The sequence below is a fragment of the Harpia harpyja genome, chromosome 22, assembly GCF_026419915.1.
Source record: "Harpia harpyja isolate bHarHar1 chromosome 22, bHarHar1 primary haplotype, whole genome shotgun sequence".
NCBI lineage: Eukaryota > Metazoa > Chordata > Aves > Accipitriformes > Accipitridae > Harpia > Harpia harpyja.
The window spans coordinates 21585408-21609029 of record NC_068961.1 but is presented as its reverse complement, the minus strand read 5'-3'; the positions used below and the strand labels follow the sequence as shown (position 1 = coordinate 21609029).

At 42.3% G+C, this 23622-nt stretch overlaps 1 protein-coding gene across 1 annotated transcript in view; it reads right to left on the bottom strand.

Annotated features, from left to right (window-relative positions):
- Positions 1-20477: 20477 nt before the first annotated feature.
- Positions 20478-23622, bottom strand: part of IRS2 (insulin receptor substrate 2) — a 31197-nt gene continuing 28052 nt past the window's right edge. The window contains exon 2 of the mRNA XM_052773906.1: positions 20478-22899. Within this exon, the coding sequence (XP_052629866.1) occupies positions 22895-22899 (5 nt within the window). The 3' untranslated portion in view covers positions 20478-22894. The remainder of the gene's footprint in view (positions 22900-23622) is intronic.

Here is a 23622-nt window from a genome sequence, read left to right as displayed (position 1 = left end):
AATTCTGTAGTAAGAACACACGTCACTGTCAGCAGTGACAGCCTTAGTGTTTTATGCTGTTTCCCATCACGGCAGCATCTGAGCACTCTCCTTGTCAGATCAGTCACATTAGGAAAATAAATCTCCTGTGAACCACACAGTTGCAGCCACTTTTTTTTCTCCTTGCTTTGAAGTTTTGATAGCACATGCTTTATATCTTTGCTAGCTTTTGGTGATGACTTGCATGTTTCTTGGGGCTTGAAAAATAAGTCTTCATAGCCCAAGAATGCCTACAATAGTTCAAAGCGGCAGACCATACACATCTTTGGAAATAGCCAAAGAAATTCTTCCAAGAACTTCTAAGATAGATGAAATAACCTTGCAGACACTGTTTTTTTCTGAATTCCGCCTAGATAACAGTGATCCTAAAGCATTAGGGTGTGTATCTTTGATCTTTTTTAGCCTTTACAATGTCACTACCATGGTTCTATTATTCAGAAAAATTACAAACCTTATTATGACTCCTTGAAGCTCTTGGATTCTACAAGAAAGAGCTAGACAGACCTGTTCAAACAGACAGAAAATGAATTCCAACCTCCACAGAAACTTTCCAAAAGGATTTTGCTAAGGTTCAGGTACAGATCAAAAATGTAATCTTAACTCTTTTAATAGACCTTAGTATATGGAATAGTGTAAGATAGCATTAGAAATAGTCTGAGATAACAATATCAGTACCAGCTTAGCAAAGCATGAGTAGCGATTGTAAACAGTGTGTGCCTAGCTTAGCTTTAGTCATGGTAACAAGAAATAAGATGTTTGGAAAGCATCAGTAGTGAGAACATTCAGATTTTTAAAGCTGAATGAGAGCTTTCAATAGGTGAAGGTCAGAAAGCAGCTCTGATTGTAAACAAAGGAGAGTTCTGTCCCCTCTGGCACTGAACCTGTATTCCTGATTAGATACCCATCTGCACAGGCCCTAAAACCTTCTTGAAACTCAAATGCTTAACTGAGGTTAAGTTAGGTGGAATAAGCCCTAGACGTCCTTCACCTGCAGCAATTTCTAGAATAAATATTATTCCTTTTTCTTTATTATTCACAGAATTACAGATCTAATATGTTCCATCTTACTGTTATATATGCTAATAACAACTAGCCTGTACTGCATTGCTCTTTATTTGCTTATTTAATCATGCATTTGAGATTTTAAACAAATTTATTTTAATCTCTTACTATGAGAATATGGTTCATCTACGGCCAGTTCTTTGAAGCATCTTTGTTTCCAGTTATATCTAGGGTTCAGCACAAGCACTCTCTTGTATCAGTGCAAGACTTTGAGACTCTGGCTAACACTGCTTATTGAAGGAGATTTTATTTGCAGTGATGCTCTATATTTTAAATTATTTTAATACATTAGAGAAGGAACACTAACTCTTCAGTGCTCCAGAACATGTTCACTGTGGCGATGGCACAGAACCGTGATAAAGAACCCAAGATTTAAGGGTCACCACATCCAGAGGAAAAAAATGCCTTATTTGAGTTACCCTCAAATCAACTTTATCCCAAGACAGACATTATGAAATCAGTACAGAAGTAGATGCAGAAACAGTTATGGAAAACAACTATTTACTGTTGTTCAAATAGTTATAGGCTGATTACTTTGTTTAAATTCAAATTTAAAGAAATAAAAGGGAGTAATGATTATATATGTCTGCACTTTAGATCCACTCAAAGACATTTTTCTCCTTTGCTTCAAATACTGCTAAGATGCTCCCATGCACACTGTTCTTAGGATGAAACTCTTATCTTTCAGAAGAAAATCTTGTTGAAGACAAAAAGACCCCTGCTGAGGTCATATTCAAACTCAAACTTTTACCTGGCCACAGACACCTGTGATCTGCAGTTTAATCAGAATGAAAATTTTGGCACTTCTCCTGAAGGGTTATTGGCCCTCCCCATCTAACTTTGAGACTTATTAACATCCCTTTCAGGTGGAGTCATCTCCCCGTAAACAGAAACTTGCCAGGGACTATTTCTATATTTAATATAAACAAGTCATTAACCCCCATGGGAGACAATGTTCCCTCCTGCCTGGTGTTCAATGAATTCAGCTCTCAGTGTATACATTCTTTACAAACAAAAATCTGTCTCTCATGCAAACATCTAAGCTGACAACTGTATTTTATACAAGCATATAAATTACACCATGAGGTGGCTCAGTACATGCTCTTGATTGAGGGTGGACATAACACTAGACAAGGATCTATGAGGAGACAGTAGGTTTGAAGGTTTCCTTAATCTGGATTTTGCAGAATATATCATACCGTACTTCACATTCTCCTATACTAAGCAATCACAGCTATGATGATGAGCACCTTTTTCATTCCAAACATAGAAAATGGTCTTTGTTATATATTTTCTAAGTACAGGTCAGGCAGGTGTAACAAATAAGGCCCACAAGCTCCCACAGCAAAATTGCTTCTTTGTTAGAGCTGGATCCCAGGACAGGCTGAACTGTTCCCAGCTGGCACCAGTTCTCAATTTATATGATCAAAGCTGAAAACACAGCTGTCACCTTGATGTCCTAAGCCTTTTGTTGTCACTGTAAAAATTTGTACTTACATCAGTGGTTAGAAGTTCTGCTTCATCTGTTGCTGAACATTACCCTGTTGTGCTCACTGCAGCCTTTCCTGAAAACAAAAACTAAATCCCGTTTTCTCTACCGGCAAAGCAGTGTGAAATAGTTTGTCGCTCCCCTGTCCCCAGACGCTTGGGTCCAGTCTTTGCAAACTCACCTGGTTCACAGCTGCAGCTCGGTGCCCTCCCGGCTGAAGGGGCTGTGTGGGGGCTGCTGGGGGCTGTGCTCTGATAGCAATCACGAGAAGGATCAGAAGGACTTTTTTTAAAAAAAAACCCTACCTTTGAAGAGGGATTTTTATCATTTCGAATGATCCCATTTGCAACAGATCTCTACAAATAGTTGTACCAGCACTGCTAAGAAAGTAGTAGGAGAAACATTGCAGAGAGTGGGAACAGGAACAATCAGAAGCTGTTAAACTGGCTTTGCTGATGGGAAAAATGTTACTGGAAAAATGTTACTGGGATGAAGTTTTCGGGTTATGGCTTTGTTCAGCAAGATGAGCCCAACAACTGTTTGGCTGCAGGAAAAGAGAAAGCCTGCCTGCCCTTGCCAAGTCTGGACACCCAGGTGGGTCGCTGAGCTTCTACCAGCGGTGCTGTTTGTCCGGTAGCACAGAGGGACAACCGAGAATACTAGAATTCAGTGAAACAAAAAAAGTTGGGTTGTTGGGTGCGTTTTTTCCCCCAGCTGAGGGAGTTAGCTTAAAGAGGAAGGGAATTATGCTTATGAGTGGAAAAAGAAACAAGAAGATGTGGGAAAGAGTCAAGGCAGGAAAAGAAATAAGTGGAGAGGGAAAAGGGTGAAATGCAGTCTGCCCCTTCAGGGGTAGCAGTTATTCATCTGGCTCAGCTGTGTCAGGAAAATTTGCCATTTGTCTCTGAAAAAATAGCAGCACTAATAAGAAGATAACCATTGCAACCAATAAAAATTATTCACTCATAGTCAGGCTTCTTATTACAAAGACAGAAATGAGTGTGGCTACTAAGCAAAACTCCTCTGGTGATGTTATTTTCACAGTGTGTGTTCACACTGCTGGCACTTCAGCAGGTGGAGGTGAGGGGCTGCACCCCAACCCAGCCAGGCTGGACTTTGGAGTGGGGGATGCAACAAAGCTGTAAATGCATTCATTGTCTAACATAATTTTAAAATGCATCTGAGAGGCAACTTTATGACATTGAGCCATCCTTCAGGGACTCATCTTCCTCCTAGAACTTCCCAGCATACAACCTGCATTGCCTTCAACTCCTCCTAACCCTCACTTAAGCCAGCAGTATTTGTTGCACGTGGCTCTGAAGCAAGAGCAAATAGCTGGATGCCGTTGCCAGAAATCACTGCAATGCTGCTGTTCAGACAGGTTTTGTCTCCTTTGCCTTATCTACATGATTCAAAATAAGGATAGACCAGGCTCTTTCCTTTGCAATAGTAACAGCCTTGCATAGGAAAAAGGAGTAAGAAGTCTGAAATCACTGACTTCTCACTGATAAGATGATGTTATCATTGATAAGTTACTAAAATTCCTGTCTGATACATACCTGCCATTATATGAAAACACAATTCTTTCTGATTTTTGCCATTTTCATAGAAGAGGCTTTGTTTTTCATTGGCATGCTCCATTTTTGTACTCTCTTGCATTGGAGTTAAGCCCAGGTGGAGCAAACAGTAGTCAAACACACAATGGGATTAAGAAACCCAAAACAGGTGACAGAATCCAGGCAGCCTGAGAAATGAAACTGAAGCTTTGTTTCCACAAAGCAGCAAGGTAAACAGCAGCAGGGCCAGCAAATTACTGTGTCCTTTAGTATGACTGTGCAAAATAGCTTTACCTATTGGCAAAATTGTGCATGGGTCTGGAGTTCCTCGCCCACAGCTTATTAATGATAACTCCAGGAGCCATCCCCTAAAGCACTGCCTCACCCTGCCATTGGGCTTGATTCTGAGAGCATCACCTAATTTTCTACTGACCTCTTTGAACTTGGGGCGCTCAGCACTTTTCCAAGCAGGGCCATAAGCTGGATAATAATGTTCAATGGTTTTACTGCAAAAAAGTCTGCCTTCGGGTGGATGATGATGATGATGATGATGATTATTGATCAGCCTGCATCCTTTAAAAAGATAATTTTCTCCCTGGAAAAAGTAAACAAACCCCAATAATTTCCTCTGTTAGGAAAAATTTCTTCACTCTCTTTCTTTTGTCAGCACGCGCCTGACTGGCTGACACCGGTAGCCTTTGCTCTGTTTACTTTAAAGAATAAGCCACTGCTGTTTGATTTAGTTTTTCATTTTTAATGCGTAAGCCCTCTCTTGATCCTGCATTCCAGAGAAAAGGAACCAGAGTTCCTTTAACTATCATGCGGGGTGCCTCTGAAGCCAGAGCTGTAGATGTAAATTTCCCTAGCAAGTTTATAAAAATGAGATTTAAGGCAGGGGGGAACCCCACAAACATGCGAGCACCAAGTTCCCCTGTCAGCTTTAACATGACAGGTGTACCTCAGCCCAGCCAGTCACTTTTTACTTAACTGTCAGTACACTTGTTTAACACTTCTAGCTGCATTGCACCAGTATAGCTTTTTATTCTAAAGGTCAGCCACCCACACCAAAGTTCAAAAAGACATGTAATGCAAACAAAAAATCAAATCAAAGGTGGCTTTCATCTGACCTGACTTGAACTAGCTAGGCAAGATGAGATTCATTAACACAAAGGTTCTAAATTTTAAAGAAAAAATTCTTGTCAGGGCCATATGAATTGCAAAATGTGTAAGATATAAAGAGCTATGTTCTTCCTTATGCTTGTATCCCTTTAAAGTACTCAGGCTATCAGAGTTACACAAGGAGGGATTTGTACATTTGTATATGGAAAGAAAAACCACTGAAGAATGGGACTTAACATTTCATTCTTAAGGGAGAAATAAGGAACCTGACCTTCTCTCAGGAAAATCAGTGCGATTGATTAGGCCAGAAACTGGTTTTAAACTATCAATTATGAACTCCCAATCCCAGGTCCCTGATCTCGAAGGCGCTCTCCAATTCATCGTACTGGAGGTGCCTAATGAAGCTGTGATGGCCGCTCCAGCATTTAATATCAAGAGAGTGATGGTCAATGCAGAGCCCTGCTATCGGAGGCTGCCAGACCCTTCCTCCGTGTCACTGAAGAGGCAGAAGATGAGCCACAGTGACTCAGATGCCAACAGAAGATGTCTCTATACAGCTCACATCCTTCAGACTCTGTGTGTGAAGACTTCCTAATGAATTCCTTGCATCAGAAACAGGTTGCTCATCTATTTCTAAGTGCCTTCATCTGATACAAATATTTACAGTTCTTCATTAGGCAGCTCCAGTCCTTGGGCCTCTTAACCAATTTCGTGATACCCTGCCCACACAGTGATCCTGGAAACACCTCTAGGGATGTACAGCAATCCCTGACACATATCGGACTATGCTAAGGTACAAGGAACAGATTTTCAGGTGGGCTTTCCAGTACTTTAAAGATCATGCAGTCATTTACAGTTCCAGAAAGCAGGGATTGCAAACTGTCCTGCCAAAGAAGAGGACGGTCTGAACAAACCTGACTATCGAACTCAGCCACGCTGAACAAGGGAAATTGGACTCTGCCTCAGGAGTCACCATATCTAATCTTCAAACCTTTCAGGCTGGTTTATATACCACGAGGCAGGAAAAACAAACAAACAAAAACACAACAGATGATTTTTCTCTTCACTTTCATGTCATTTTTTAGTTTAGACCTAGGGTCAATGGTCTTCTTTTTTTTCCTTCCTAGGTAAAAAAAGAGTTCAGCTACAATCTGCTTAATTTTTCATGTTTTGTGACAATGAAAAAAAAAAAAAAAAGATTCCAGTTGGAAGCTTGGCTTTGAGGAGTTTATTGTTTTTCTTCTTGTGGAATGTCAAATGATGTGAAATTTTGCTATCAATTGAAAAGCCATTTCAAGTGAAAAGCAACTTTTAGTGTAAAAATTTCATCAGTTCTCTTTTGAATGCAAATCTTCAGAATGTTTATACAAAAATTCTGTGCATTTCAAGGTACATTCATACTTCTTCACCTCCTTCAATAAGGCTATGCAGAGGCTTAACTTTAAGTGTTTGTTCAAGTGTTTTGCTGCAGAGGAGCCTCTGAGACCTTGATGGCAGCAGGCATTGTTGTGGTGATTTCAGACCTTGAGGCAGGAAGGCAATTGCACATGTGGCATCTTGCAAAGGACAGAAAATAACACTGGCTTTTTCGGAAAATATAAAAGCAGGCTTTTCCTTGGATTCAAATGGACAAATTAATGGTCATCGGCAAAGCCAAGGGGGGAACAAGAAAAATGATAAGAGAAAGCGAATAACAGAAGAACAGATGTCTGTCTGCTTACAGGCTTTACTGAAATGCTTTCAAACAATTGCCTTTGGATCAAGAATTCCTGAATGATTTTGCAAAACAAAGTAGAACTGCAAATGAAAGCAACACTGACAACCAAAGGAGATGTTTCCCAACTCAAATATAGTAAAACAAAAGGTCAGGGTTGGGAGCGAAGGGGGGGAATGCGTGACTATAAAAGAAAAGAAATAGAAAGAGGTTTTTAGAGGGATGGAAATCGCTGTAAAGATGGGAAAGCACTTTTATTTCCTGATGTTTCAGTGGTACATCTATATTCTCAATGTTTCACAACCCTAACATTGACTGGTGTGGTTTGTAAGGGAATTTATGTTTTCATCTTATGGCTGCTATTTTGCATATTAGTAGAAGTGTTTTCCTCCAACCTAAGATATCCATATGCTTGTCTTATTGAACAAAGCCAGAGGACAAAACCAGTCTCCTATTGCTGTACAGTCCACCTAGAGCTACCTACAGAAACCCAAGACCGTTTGCAATGCCTTCAAACATACCCCCTCCATGAACCTGAGATGCCTGCACTTCAGCTGAGCTGCACTGGGCTACCCTCCTACCCATAGCTCAGGCTGTTTCTGTTGGGGGCCGTCTGCTGCCTACGCTACGTGCTGTTGTGAACAGGGACACACTTCTTTCTTTGTTACTTTCTTCAGCCCTTACCCAGCCCGTAAAACCCATGGTCCATCCCTACATGTAGGGCATCTGGATTGTTTTTTTATTTGGGATTTCTGAGTGAGCGACTGTGCAACGTTTGGAAGACTTCCATTTTTGTGCTGCACTGCACATATTCCCACTGAGGACTGGCCATCCCAGCCCTTGCTTCCTGCACCATTACCTCACGCAGAGGCATTGTGCAAACAGCTCTATTCTAACCGTGTGGGGCAAAAGCTGTGCTTGCCCGCACATAAACACCACCAGTAAAGCCAGCGAGCATCTGAATCGCAACCGTCCAAGTACCTGACAAAACATCTTTTCCTGCAGACCCTTACATTAACCCCACTTCCCTTTTGGCGTGGAAGACCGTGGGAAGAACCACTCAGAGAAGGGCAGCAGCCAGCGTGCCTCTCAGAAGGGCAGTCGTTTCTGCTGCTCTCCGCTTGTCTCCTGCTCACTACACGCACCCAAGCACACCAAGCCATGGGCTTTGCACTGGGAAATACCCAAGACCCCAGCAGAGACCACTGCAGGGCACTGTCAACTCATAGGGACAATGAAGGGTCCCAAAAATGTGCCAAAATGTATGTGGCAGTCCCTAATATCTCAGTTTGGGGTGCAAGAGAAGGGAGTGCAGCCTGACTCAGACTGGAAAAGACTTGCTGTAGTCAAGCATTATTACACAAACTTCCACAAAAACATAAAAGAGAAATATATTTATTGCCTGTATTCCAGGAACCTGACTGAATAAGCTGTGGATGTTGCTTACCGTAGGCCAGAGAAAATTCTCTGCCAGAATAAGATTTTATTCATGGTTTAACTACGTTAATTCAAGAGATCCAGACGTGGCACTCAGAGGCTGTAGTTCCACAAACACTTTGGTCCGCACTGACGCCAAAAGAAGCAGTCTCATTCTCCCACCGCCTTTATTTTTTCATGACTCAACATTGCCCTCTCCCTTGTTCTGGCATCAGAAGGTGCGTGTCGATGCAGTGGACCGGAGCAGGGAACAGGCCCCCACCTGAGCTAGCCAAGCCCCTTTTCCTGGCATTGCTTTCTCCTGGATGGGTTTCCCTGCCCAGCGCACTGTGCAGCTGCACCAAACCTCGCGGTGGCACCAGGGATGGCATGGCATGGGGTCGAGGGGGAAACAGGCACAGGGGCAAGGAGAAAGCAGGACTGCTTGTTCCAGTGGCTGTGCTGTCTGCTGGCTTAACTTGGCTGGGAACGACTGTGGCATCAGAGTCATTCTTTCTTGCTGTAGACTCCAAATTCACTGGCCTGTTTTGGAAGTGCATCCTCCCCAGTGCCGTGCTGTGAATGGGTAAGAGGATGTTACTTATACAGGATATTTATTAAAGTGACTGCATAGAGTTTACACAAAGAAACTATACAGAACATGCGGAGAGTATGCAGCATACACATATTACACAGGTTTATAAATGGTTTTAACTGTGTTAATGCTGAATATTCAAACCTGGAACTCAAAAGGCTGCATTTTACAAACACTGGCATAACAATGTGTGATCCAGAATGGGAAATGGACCTAGGTTAGGAATGATCATTCAGTTCTCTCATAATCTATGGCTAACAATAGATACAGCAGAACCGCTGTTGAAAAAGACCTAGTGAAAAATACATGCCAAAATAATTAACCTGATTTTAACAAACAGTTTAAATAAAGAATATTTGTTTTCCTCAGCTAAGTTCTTTAATAGGTCTTTAATAAGGGGGGGGGGCGCGGCGGGGGGGAGGCAATATTTTTCTGGGACCAAAAAGCAGCAGTTTGGCTGCTGGCAAGAGTCAGCATACTGTAGAGTATACAGAAGAAGAGTGAGGAATTAGGCTGTGCTATTTTAAAAGGCTGCTTTCATTGACTGGAACTTTATTCACTGGAGTGCAGCGCATTAACACCAGGAGAGCATTTGACATTTTTTTGCAGTTCTTAGAACTTTCATATTTCCTAGTACCAGTCAGACTAAATATGAAGTATTTCCTCTGTGATGCTGATTGTTCTTCTGTGCTTCTTCCTCTGCCCAGGACGGACTGATCTGTTGACAACCAACTACCTGGGCATACACTTGGGTTTACACATTGCCATTTGAATCTTTCGTGATACAGATACTACCAGATGCCATGTTGCAGGTGGCCCCAGGTGAGAACAAGGGTATGGTTTCTCCTCATTAACACCTCTGTTTTCCAGACAATGGGACTTTCCTGGCAGACTTCCCTCAGGAGCAAAGACTGCAGGAAAGTAGTGCCATGAGACCTGCACTTCCAGCACTTTCTCTTCTTCTTCCTGTCTCCTCCTCATGCCTCTTTCTTTCTCTCTCTCAGCCCATGGCTTACTGAACTCCCCTCTTCCAAGCTGGCTTTTTGTTTTCTCCTTCTTCTGGAAACATGGACCACCTTACCCGCACCAGTCCCTCTGTCCCTGCAGCCCTGGTCCCCATCAAGACCCATCCTAGCCCTCCACAACACCCTCCTGGAGAGCGGATCAGTGACATGGTTGGGGGACAAGCAAGGGCACCCAATTCCAGTCGATCCCCATCATGTTGTCGAGGTAGAGGACTGCGCAGGATACATCTTACAGATCCAAAGGTGCAAGACCGAAGGGGATAAAGGTGGGCAGAGAGGCACTGAAGATGGGCCACATGGCTAGCACACCACAGAGCAGCATACTGGCCTTGCAAAGGCTACACAAGCATCAGCACCTAGTAATTTTGGTACTACTTGACACCATGTATGTTTAGAGCTGCAGCATGCTGCCTAACACTGCTGGAAAGAGCGGTGGGGGCGGGGGGGGGAGGATTGTTGCTATTGTTTGGGATTTTTACTGTGTTCTAGCTGGTTTTTATCTTCCCTTGCAGTGAGCAAGTAGAGTGGTTACTGTACAACATAAGGCTGACTATTAACTGACAAGTAGGCACACTAAATCTGCTTCTTGTCCCCTCAGGCAGTGGTCCCTAACTCTTGGCTCAGAGACAACATATTGAGCACCAGATTCCTCAGCATTACTTGCAGCCATCAGGGAAAGCAGAGTATGGCATCAGACATCACTTGCTGTGCATTACTTCTTCAATACTTGACCCCAGGCTAGTGAAAGTTGGGGTTCCCTGCTTGGGATTAGACATTGGCCGAAAGACATCAGAAAGGGAAAATAACAGAAGATAGAAGAGGCGTCAAGTGATAAAAAAAACAATCATCTTGCCCAGTACCTGAAAGCTCATCTTTTCACTGCAGCAAGCCCTCAAAAAGAAGACTGGGCAATTCTTTGCTTTCAGTGCCTTCCACAAACTCCTTCCTTAGGTTCATGAGAAGAGAGATATCATCTCTGCACTAGTTAGGGGCTCCTGGTGCCATGCGGCACTTCATGGGGTAGCTAGGAAAGCCACATCTTTGTTTATAACAAAAAACCCCCAAACAAACAAACAAAAAAAGCCTGGAAATATAAGAAAGTAATTCAGATCACACAGAGCTATTCACCTGGTTTGGGATGATTGTTTTCTTCAGTTTATAAAGAATTATTTAAAACATTCTGGAGTTCAGACTGGCCCCACATGTCGATTTATGTTTTAAGTTTGAGCAAAAAAGAATACTATCCATGAAATACTAGTTAGGTTACAGTGTACTGCTGATCCATAACCACTGATACGGCAAAATCCCACTGACCAACTCTGAAGGTATTTCTCTCCTATATTCAAGCATCATAATGATGATGGAAAGAGGCCACTTGTTCCTCTGGTGTAAAGAGCAGCAGCAGTAATGCTTGTTCAGCAGAAATGAAGGGCTGTCCAAGCAAAGACAGATATACAAGCTGACCTCGCAGATAGAGTAATCCCGGTCAGCCAGACTTGAAGTGAAACATGTATTTATGGACAGTATTGTGAGCATGCAAACTCTCTGGGTTTGGATTATAAAGGTTACACACAGATGAGTTAATCCTCTTCACTGCACAACCCGATTGTGGCTAAGAGAGAGATGATCTATCTTAAGGGATCTTATCTTTGAACCTCTACTCTGCATTCAGGAACACTCCCCAGGCAGGGCTAACAGTCTTGTACAGATCTCCTACACGGACGAGGAGGAGAAATACCTTTACTGGCCTCTTGCAGCTATCTCAGCTGGGTCAATGGCTCTCTTCTCAAGTGCAATGGGCTCCCTCAGGCTCACCCTAGTACACTGTCGATGTGCTCTCCTTCCTACTGAGTAACTTTTTAATACCCCGCAAGCTTCACGCGTCTCCTAGTTGTGCTGCGAGCCGAGTACCTGCAGCAGCACAGCTTGCCTTGCAAGTTGCCAAGGCTACCCCGAAAACTCTTCCCTCCTTTTCTCTGCTTCATGTAGCCTTTTCTTGGTACGCAAATGTCAGCAGTTGTAACCTACTGTAGGGAGGCATCTGGCAGTGATGGCTGCCACAAAGGAGGAGGCTCTTGCTGAAGATGCTCTGCCAGCAGCGTTATGCAGACTCCCCTTCTCAATTCACATTTTCTTGGCACCTACACCCCTGTCTGACTGACTTTTAAACGGGCAAAGAGTCAACCCAACAGATGGGCTGGGTGGCAGGCAACCAAGACGCTATGAATGTACATTGTCTGGGTGTGGAGAGTCAAACTGACAGTCAGGAATATCCAAGTAGCTGCCCGTCACACAGCTATGTGACGACAGCGCAGAGATATGCTGTGAATAGCCAAGTTTGAACGTCTTCCATAACAGCAGCATTCGTAGACAGAAAAAGTACAGTAAAGTGGTGTTGCAGCTGACCGCACTTGGGAGGAATCCAGGAAGGAATTGCGATGGAGAGGCGCGTCCAGCGGAAGAATTACTTTCCTCTTGCGAAGGGACTGTTGCCGTCACCCGTCACGATACCTCAGATCTGGCATCACAGGGGAAGATTTTATGCGGGGCAAGGCAAGCAGCAGAGAAAGTTTATCTTTTGTCTCTCAGGAGCGCTTTAACATTAGTACAAAAATCCAATGCTTTAAATGTTTTTGCTAAATGGCTCAATAAGCTTTGTGCAGTGTGTGGTGGCCTCTGCATGCATGGTGTGAGCAGACTAGCCTAGCAAGTCTAGTTACCAAGGAAACAGGTTTTAAACTTGAAACATAGGTAGTCAGGATGACAAAGAGATCTTACACTTTTGGAACGTGTCTCTCTTCTGAGGAGGGAATGTGGAGGCTGGCTTTCAAAATCCTTCTCGCTGTGGTCACGGGGCCGGTGGAAGATGTTGTTGCTCTGCTGACCCTGACTCACTGGTCTAGCAGAAGGGGAAACAGAATACGTAACAAAAGATCATTACGCAGCATCGCCTAATGCTTTGCCTTAAAAGAAAGCAAATGGGGGTGTTAATTAGGCAAGGACTTCCTTTCTCTGAGGGAGCCAATCAATCACATTTTTTCTGTCCTGAAATGAGGAGATTTTTTTTTTTTAACATAAATCTTTTAAGCCCCAGTGCTACGGCTTTATAGGAAGAGGAAATTGATCTCAGCCATTCCCCGACAGAGTGGCACTGAACATAAGGTGTCTTTCTTCCAGAATGTATTCATTAGTTCCTTCTCTCAACCTGACCTTGAAAGCATTTGATTAAATGATTAAAATAGCTTCATCCCAAAACGACAGTTTGTAGGACAAACTTAATTAAGCTCCAGGATTGAGGAATGGAAAAGCGTGTGCTACGCTTCTTGCTTGGTATGAACTCCTATGCTTAAATAACCACGTGAGGGCCTTTGTAAGCCCCTGCAATATGTGGGGCATCTGTCCTCCCTGACTCCCCCCCACCCGATGGGCTCCCCAAGCCCAGACCCCGACAGGTTACTGCTCACTGCCTGCCGCACCATCCCAGCCACCACTCCCTTCCCTACAGCAGCAGCTCTACCTGCACCGTCAGCAGAGTCACTCGTTAGCATCTTCTCATCTCACAGCCCCTCCAGAATACACAAACTGGCCACGGAGAGCTTGAAAAATCAGTTGGTGCATGTAACAAAAAGGGAAGGAATTCTGCTAACTTCATTGACATCTCATCATTTAAAAATACAAAAAAAAGTTACACCTTCTGTAGGATAGTGCAGTGAAAGTTGTGAAATTATTACTTTCTCGCCACTTTCTTTGATCGGCCTGTCTACACTGTCAAAAACCTGAATCTGATTTCTCTGCTAAAATAGCACCACTGCTTTTGGCAGCAGTGTAATATTAATGCAGATTGAGATCTTCAGCATTGTTTCTTTGAAATTTCTCAGGTTATCTTATTCTGGCAGTTTAGAAATATGGGGCTTCATCTGCTAACGTTCACATTGCATCTAGTCCTTTTGCAGGGCCACCAGTGCTAGCAGTGGTGGATATACCACATAAATACACCCTTTTAAACAAGGCTTGAGAGAAAATTACAGAGGGCTTAATATGATGCTCAGTCATAACTAAGCAATTCTATTGACTTCAGTGGGGCTGCGTAAAAATAACTGCTAGCAAAACTTGGCTCAGAAACTTCAAAAAAAAACAAAGAAGAAAAGAAATCCTTGAACCACAAACAGTATGTGGTTCATTTTGCAAACAATTCCTTAACTCTCCAATATATCAACGATAAAAACAAACCTCCCCCATTCCCTAGCCAACAACAAAAAAAAAAGGACTAGGAAAGCAAAATTGCCTACGCAGGGTAAACAACACACAAATAACCTAGAACAGGAAAAACATATTAATGAATCTTCCTTTAAGAGGTAAACAAAATGCTGGCTTCTCACCAGGGAGGCAAGCACCTAAACCAAGCAGGGCATCCCAGAAAGCGCAGCTGATGAAGCCTCTCCAGTGCTGTAATGGGGCAGGCACAACCAGAGCCATGGCTGTGCCGCACAGACGGAGCCAAGGGGCGAGCGGCCCGTCTCGGCACGGGCAAGCTGGGTGTGCGGCTCGGCCGGGGGCTGCCGGCGGCCGCTTCCCTCCTGCAGCCGCCTTTGAGGAAGGCCCTAAAGTACGTCGAGGGTCCCGCATACCTCGAGGGTCCCGCTCTCGCCCTCTTGGTGAGGTGAGCACAATGGCGGAAAGAATCGGCCGAGGCTGAGCTTGAAGTTCTGGGATGTTCCCCACTGGTGCAGCTGGCTGGAGTGGGAGCAGCTTGAGCAGAGCCTGGCAGATGATGTGCCTGTCCCATTAGCTCACCCTGTCCCAGTGGCCGGCATCCATTTCTACACTGCTTCTGTACCCACCACCGTAAAGGCTACGGTGTTTCCGTATAAAGGTGCACGCCGCTCTGTGCTTAGCTGGACGTTTTTATTTCTTCCCTTGAAAGGCTCCTGAAAAACCTGAAATGCAAAATGAAGTATGAAAAGTCTCACTTCTCTTTTCCTCGAGTCAGTCATCTTCCAGAGCCACCTTGCAGATTAATGCAGTGAGACCAAGGTTCAAGAAGAGCTTTGCAGAGCCCTCGTCCTCCCTACGTCTCAGTCACACGGATTAACGTGACGATTTAAATGGATGCGCTCAGACAGGCACACAGCCAGCAGTTCAGGCTCTCAGGCAGGAAAGTGAAGTCTGGTGGCTGACAAAAGTTGGAGGTCCGGTTGAAACTTCTGTTTTCATTCAGGGGGCAATAGATTTTTGCCTGGTGGATCTTCTGTGCTAGAGGACAAGTGAAATCAGTCACCCACTCATTAGCAAAACAAAGCAAGCAACCAAACAACATCCTCCAAATACATGTCAGTTGGTACACTGACATCTGTCAACCTATATTTGAATGCACACAAAATGTGAGATTTCTTGTGCAGTAGCAATTATAATTAGGCCTTTATCACAGTATCCCTTGATAAAAATGGAGCACTGCATCTGTGGAAGGGGAGAACCAGAGCATTTCCCTGAACGGCCTGGGAGAACTTCACCCACAGAGCGATGATGCACCTCACGCACCAAAAAGGTACATCACTGCTTTAGACATCAAATTGAGGACAATCACAGTGTAAAATGACAGAATTGCTGGAGCTTACAATTTGTCACAGGACAGGCAGTTCAACGGCTGGAGAGTGTAAAGGCAAGTCCAAACATAAATGAGGTTCTTCTGACCATGACCCCTGGATGTTTCTCCTAATCTGCACGTCTGTAAATGAAGAGCCAAGATCACAGATACAACCCAGCAATGGAGTTCTCCAGGTACATCACGTAACAAGCGTACTTGTTAAACAACAAAGGAGCAGGTTTCCAAAATGAAATTACACTGTCTTGAATTTCTTTGCAGTATGGCTTTTCTGGTTTTGAAGGCATGGGACTACAGCTGCTTGATTAGAAATCTCATTTTCTTTATTCCTTTAGAACAGAAAAATCCTGGGGTCTGTTACCTTCTGCGAAATACAGACAAAGTCAATAAAGTAATGAAATGTTTATGTTGTCCAAGTATTTTGTGTGAAATAGTAAAACCATTATTTGATTAAAATAACACAGAATCCAGCACTGGGATATTAATCATGCTGCATCAAAGGCAGAGAAGGAAAATATTATTCCTCTTTTGTCAAATCTGTTACTAAGAAAAGACTCTGCTCAAAGTAGAAATACTTCAATATTTGTTCTTTAGATAAATAAGATTAAATTTTAACCTTTACTCTTCTGAAACCCTTAGGGAAACATTCATTTATCTGCAGCTGAAATTAATATTGGATTGCTTTATTGATTTATTGACTAAAGGCACAGACTAGCCGTGAAAATTCCTCTCTGCTTGCATTGACATATTGTACAGGAACAAAAAATATGTCATTTAAAAGCAGTTTAGCCTTGAGAAAATGGGCAGTCACTGTGAAGTTTGGCATTCTAGAAAAAAAACAACCCGTTCTTCATGTATCCCACTTAAGAATCAAGATATTTATATAGAACAGCTTGATAGAAATGATAAATAACTGACTATAATTACATTTCTTGAGGTACTACTCAAACACAGTGTCCTGGTTTTGGCTGGGATAGAGTAAATTTTCTTCCTAGTAGCTGGTACAGTGTGTTTTGGATTCAGTGTGAGAATAATGTTGATAACACACTGATATTTTAGTTGTTGCTAAGTAGCTCTTATCCCAAGTTAAGGATTTTTCAGTTTCCCATGCTCTGCCAGCAAGGAGGTGTACAAGAAGCCAGGAGAGCTGACCTGAACTAGCCAAAGGGATATTCCGTACCATAGGACGTTGTGCTCAGCATATAAACTGGGGGGAGTTGGCTGGGAGGGGCCGATCACTGCTCAGGCATCGATCAGCGGGTGGTGAGCAATTGCATTGTGCATCACTTGTCTTTTCTTGGGTGTTATTCCTCTCTCTTTTTGTTATATTATTATGTTATATGTTTTATTTCAATTATTAAACTGTTCCTATCTCAACCCATGAGTTTTACTTGTTTTTGATTCTCTCCCCATCCCACCAGGGAGGGGGGAAGTGAGTGAGCGGCTGTGTGGTGCTTCATTGCTGGCTGTGGTTAAACCACGACAGGCAATCTTATACCACAACACAGAAAAGCCTTCAGAGGACATAAGTTTTAAAAAACAAAATATCAAAAAATATATACACAACCTCCCAAATGACTCTGAGTCAGAGGTTCAGCTGCAGTAAATCACCATGAATGTGATGGTGGCATATTCCTAATCTGCAGCCGCTGAGACCGGGGCCCCAGGGTTTATCTTTGCGCGACAGCTTGTGATATTTAGACTGCAAATTGGCAGCAGTAAAAGGGCAATCGGTGGGTATGTTGTAGGTGATCCGGGTGACCCTGCTAAGGGGGAGTTCAGTGAGAACTTACTTTCCAGTCTCTGTGTTTATGCACTGATCCCATGGCCAGTGCAAGGTAATTTGAGGTAATCACTGTTCCATAGGGAAAGGGGTAAACACCTCACAGTTACCTCTGGGTCAGATTAAGTAAAACGATAGATATGGCAGCGTAGTTGCATTATCCCTTATTTCTCCCCTATCTCTGCAGCCTGTTTAAGTATATACACATTTACGTGAACCATGACAGCTTCACCCAGGTTTATCACACAGCTGAAGTAATGGCATAATACACCCCCCCCCACCCCGTTGCACTTTCTGGTCCTTTTGCAGGATGGCAACACTTGCCCAAAAGGTTTGCTGAGAACAGGCTGCTTCGTCACGCCAGCCAGCTTCGCCCCCAACGCCCGAGGAGCGGTGGGAGACCCACGTGGAGGACCAGCTCTGCCCTGAGCATCCTCGGCCGGCGGAGCTGCCAGGCTTCTGCAACACGCCGAATGGCTCCTCTCCCGATACGTGGAAAGCATTCATGTCTCCTGATACGAAATGATACCGTCCACAACTGTCAGAGAAGTCGATCCTGGCGTTGCTTTGGTTTTTTTGATTCATCGTGTTGAATAAGGAGTTTCATCTGCAGTTGGGTAAGAGCACTTGAGCAAATGATCTTGAGTTTTAATTGAGCATAACCAGTCTCACCAGTTCCTTTCTCTTCAACATCTGCATCTAAATCAGGTCAATTGCCAGTAAAAGGCCAATGGTACAGAAATTACCATTTTTTTTTTCCGGGAGTAACTGCCCTCTCAAATAGGGTCGTAATGTATTGCAGCACCACAAATTTAGACTATTCCTTGGAGACCTCATAGGGGATACCTGGGAGACCTTTCCACAGTCATTTAGTGTACAAATTTGTCTGAAAAGCCATTATGCCTGGGTGAAAGGAAACTTTTTAAAGGAATTAGGAGCATATGTTAACTCTAGTGTTTTAAGGTCAGACTTTTCACAGAAAAATATTGTAGTGGAGATGTAGTAAATTCATCCCTTTATACACCAGTTTCATAATTTGATCTGGTATTTTAAATTAAGGGTACACTTCAGTTCACTTTTTTGGGGAAAATCTAAATGATATTACAAGATCTAAGTCTGGACCCTTTTGCTTGGGTGGAATTTCCACGTCAGAGTTTGTCTGAGGTAGAATGGTGGGCCTGGATGTTCACCTCTGCAATGCAGCTTACTCAGGCTAAGGAATGAATGGGGAAGTAATAACTGCTTTGTTGGGTACACCCACATTTTCAGACAGGATCCTTACTTAATGACAAGAAAAACTATTTTTAGGAGCAGTAGCAGAAATTTCAAAGGTTGAGACAGAATAATATATTAATGTTTAATTCCTGTCAAATGTGGGAGTTCCATTTGACTGGTCGATCTGCAGCAAGCACGTTTCCAAGTAAGGGAATCCTGTTCCTTTATCTAGATCCTCCCGTATTCATATTAATGGATGTTTCAAGGTGTCTCTAATTCCATCTTTTGCCTCCTCCATTTACAATACATAAATACAGCCTGATGTTTATATCCTCTTCCTTGTGTAAGAGCTAGTATTTTGGCAGTAGTGCTCCTCGCCTTCTAGACAGACCTTCTACATTCAGTTTAGCACTTACTGATGCATTTTTTATGATTGTTCACTTTAAGCAGAGGGGAAGACAGAAGATGCAAAGAGGCCCTGTAAAGAAATACTGAGGATCAAGTAGACTTTTCAAAAAACTTTTGGCAGCCACACATTCCCCACAAGACACCATATTGCCTAATAATATGAAAAAAATTGTGAGGCCATGGCTCATATGAAGCAATGTTATGTGTCACATCCATCCCACAGGCCATAGTTTCCCCATCCCTAGCCTGAACATTGTAAAGCGTATTTTTAGTCTTATATATAGATTGGACAAATCACAATAATAAATAAAAGACAAAAAAAAAAAAAAAACGAAGAGGGATGTACATTTTCAAAAGTGAATGGTGACATTTTTTGTCCCTGTTATTTTGGTAGACCACTGAGATACTTCAGAGAAGTCCTGTCTTCAGAAGTCAGATTCCCACTAAATGTCACAAATTGTACCCTTAAGTAAGAAATATCTATCATCAACTGTAAGTTAAATATATAGGGCTCCTAAAAAGCAAAAACCCCATTCATTAAATATAATCTCTGTTTGCAGACCCTTTCAGAGACTCTTGTCCCCCAGGAAAAGCCAGTTGCAAGTCAGGTGAGCGTTGCAGTACTTGATGTCTCTGCAAGAGCTGGCTGAAGTTCCTCAAGGTGGAAAAGCCATCTGGGAACAACTGAAACAGTAGAAATACACTGAAAGATTTGGTAGGTGATTTGCCTCCCACGGAGCATGAGGGCTTGCATCTCTGACCAAATCTGTTCCCTTCGCACTATTCAGCAATGGCTCTCCCAAGACCAGACTCCAAGCTGCATTTCCTCACTCAGAGTACTCACAAATGAGTTCAGAATTAGCGTAGCAAAGACCTGAAATCTTTCTTCTTCCCATCCTCTCTGAAAACAGAAAGCAAGATGGACGGTGTTGAAGGCGGCAACTTCCTTGTCCCATGTTCATTATTTAGAAGCTATTGGAAGATGATGCCTTTTATAGTGGTCTCCAGGGGCACTCGGAACTGGAGAATTTGGGAATGCTTCTGCTGCACAGAGCATTGGGCTCCCGTTCACCTCGTACCACTGTAAGTGACCACACAGCATGCATAGGGCAAGCCTGCTCCCACTAAACAGGCCGCCAGGAGGACTCCCATAGTCTCCCACTCACTCTTAAAACCAGAATTAGAAAATTAAGACCAAGTTCTGCTCCTACTTATTTCCTCAAGTACACAAACTTTGCCTTTCTGATACTAATCTTTTTAGTCTTAAACAAGATTTAAAATGATTTAATGATTTTCAGGAGTGTTCTACGCATTAAAAGGAATGCAGGAAGTATGTGCAGAGCACTAAGATTTATTCAGCAAAAGTGTGTTTCCATTTAAAAGAGAATAAACTGATTTTATGTAAACAACCAGAAAAACCACCCCACCCCTAGAGAACACAGGCACACAAATACTTTACTCCTTTCATAAATAATGTATTTTATTGCATATGGCTATTAAGGAGAGCATCCATGATCAATACAGACTAAATACAATACACTACTCTAGTTCCATTTATTCTGGTCTCCAGCAGCATCACATTTATCCTTATATACAGCGTGTACATTGGAAGACACAGCAAGATAAGTTAAGTCTCTTGTCATATCACAATAGCAAGAAATATATTTAACATCTTGATATCCAGAAACAATACGTACCCAAAAAGAAAACGCTGCTTAATAACTGTTAAGGTTATATAGCAAAAAATATTTTAAATTTAAGGTAAGTCAGGCAAAATGTACAAAGACCCAATATACATTGTGAAGTTTTAGCAAACATAACATTTATACATTTTGGTTCCATTCTGTAAACTAAATTAAGAATGTAAGTATTGCATATGCCTTTGTGAAATATACAGGATAGAGAAGAATTGACTATATTGTCAAGTTTTTGTTTTGAAGTTGCTGTATGCATTTTAGCTATTTGTTTTAGTGGCATGATTTCTTAATTGGTACAGAGGGCTACTTCCAAATAGAAGTTCAAAACATTGAATTCAGCAGGTACCACACTCAGTGCTATGGGGAGGTTCAGACAGAAAATGTCAAAGGTATTTGTTTTTTTTAGTTCCAGACTTGAATGAGCAGCATTTTAGAATGTCTTAGAACCATTTATAGTATTGTTATTTAAAAAAAAAAACCCTCAAACAGATAGATCAGATATTTAAAATGATTTTAGATCTAATATTGTATTAGACTATGCATTGCTGTGATTTCAGACCCCAAAAATTACACTGAAAAATAACCTGTGTCATGGGGTAGGGAAGGAATTAGTTTACATTCATCTTTGTCTTGTAATACAATCCTCAGTTCTAAAAATTCAGCACGTAAGCAGGAAGACCGCATTGCCATTCATTATATTTGTAAGACATTGACTCTCGTCTTCCTCAGAAAAAAAAATCCCAAAAGATAATGCATTGTTAATAGTGAAGTACAGGTTCCACCTAGCACAATGATTTAAAAAAAGAAAAAAAAGTCTCATGTAACTCAAATAACTTAGTAATACTTACATGTCTATCAGAGCAGGCACTGGGGAGGTACCCTTAAAATGTATACGAACTCTTCAACAAATTTATCGAAGGAGAAACAAGGTGGCATGACATTCCGCTAGTCTGGTGCAACAGTTGTACGTGACATTTGTGACGGTAGCCGCCACATCACTCGGATTTTCAGGCTACTGGAAATGTGATGCACGGGTAGCCTTGAAAAGAACTCAGGATAAGTGACTGCAATGGTTCTTCTTCCCTGTAATAATGCCTGCAGCTGCAATGGTGCTTTCCTGGTAAAAGGCAAACATCAGGACTTTCTAGATGGCAAGATAATACTGTGTTAATATTAGCGCTTAAATCTGCCCGATACCTATTATCATCCCTGCATTCCTAGCATGCCTACGTGGATTTTTGGTTACAAGAAACGCAGCTAAGAACAGAGTTAGCTGACAAAAGTGAGCTTGTAAATAGGAGAAAAGGCTTTTGCAATCTGAAGTACCTACATAAACACCTACATAGAGAGGATTAAACAAGTGTGTCAAAGGTACAGAGAGATACCCCCAATACAGTTTGATGTTTTTAACTCACGTTGCTTCAGTTACACATTTTATATTTCTTAACTACTCTGAATCCTCTGTCCAAGTCCGATTCACAGAGTTTCATCCCATTTTAGACTTTTCAGTGCCCTGGTTAGGCTTTGTCTGAGAAGTAAACCCTGCGGCTAGTGATTCACAACCCAGCAGCAGCAGCTGTACGCGTTGCAAGTTCAGTAAGGCTGACGACCGTTCTTGAGAGAGACTCAGCATAGAGATAAAGGAGGTCCTGTCGTACACCAACACCGCAAATCCGGCTTTACTTTGAACTGAGGTAGTACTGTAGTAGGCTTGAAATTACGCCAGTAAATACCAGATCTTACTGCTTCAGCGGGTGTTACAGAATCCCCTAATATGATGAAGAATAAATACAGTTTGTCTTTGCAGAAAAAGAAAATGAAGGCATTGGCCGTTAGTTAAAGAGGCCGGCAGAAAAGTTCCTACGATTTAAAGAGCATCTCCAACTTCTGTCGAAACAGCAGCAAAACGATACCGTAGATGCCATGGACAGGGAATGAGTTAGGCAGGTTGCTTTCCCTTCCTCCCAGATTTGTTGCACAGTTTAGTCCACAACAGTTAAGTAACTGTCCGGACCAACAATAACAACAACAAAAAGTAAACCTTAAGCAGCTTCAGTTACAAAAAAACCCCCCAACAACAAAAAAACCAAACCAAAACAAAAAGGTATATGCCGAGCAGCTTCTTTGAATGTTGTACTCTGTTGTTTGAGGTCATGGTGAGAAAACTAACTCCTTCACTCTGAAAAGAAAAATGAAAGAAAGTCAATAAAAGCTGCAAAAAAAAAAAAAATCATATCTATGTTTTAAACAACACAAAACAATACCATAGAAAGATTATTCAGAATGGGTTTTAATGGAAGAAAAAAGCTATGCAATAGCGACACATAAGGTATTGCAGAAGCAATAAAGGGAGTACTCCCCAATCCAATACCACCTCCTTTTCTTAGGACTTTGCAGCTGTAGCTCTTCTGACCAGCAAACCACAAGAGACAGAACTGGTTAGAAAACCCAACACAAAATCCCCCCAGTTCAAGTTGTGACCATCACTGTTTACGTCAGTGGAAAGGAAAAGGGGTTGCAGAAAGTAGGTACAAACTCAACTGTTTTCTTAGTCAGCTGGGTGTTACCAAAAGCTGTCCGCTTCCAGACATTAAAAACAAGTTTCTCGAGACTACTTTGTCTTTAGGGAGTCTTCTAAAAACATAAGCAAAGTATAGAAAGAACCTTCTTCTAATTTAGTTATTTGATTTACAAAATAATTATTATTCCAGAAGTAAAATGTGGGTAGGTATGCAAATGGAAGGAACCTTCTCCAGATTACTGACTACAAAGATGCTTTAAACGGTCAAGGTGCATTGCACAGTAAAACAGAAACTGATTACAAAGTGACCCATCCTATTCTAAAGAATGCAGCTAACTCCTTTTGTGTTTTTTCCACTGCAAAGAATTAATGGATAGTATG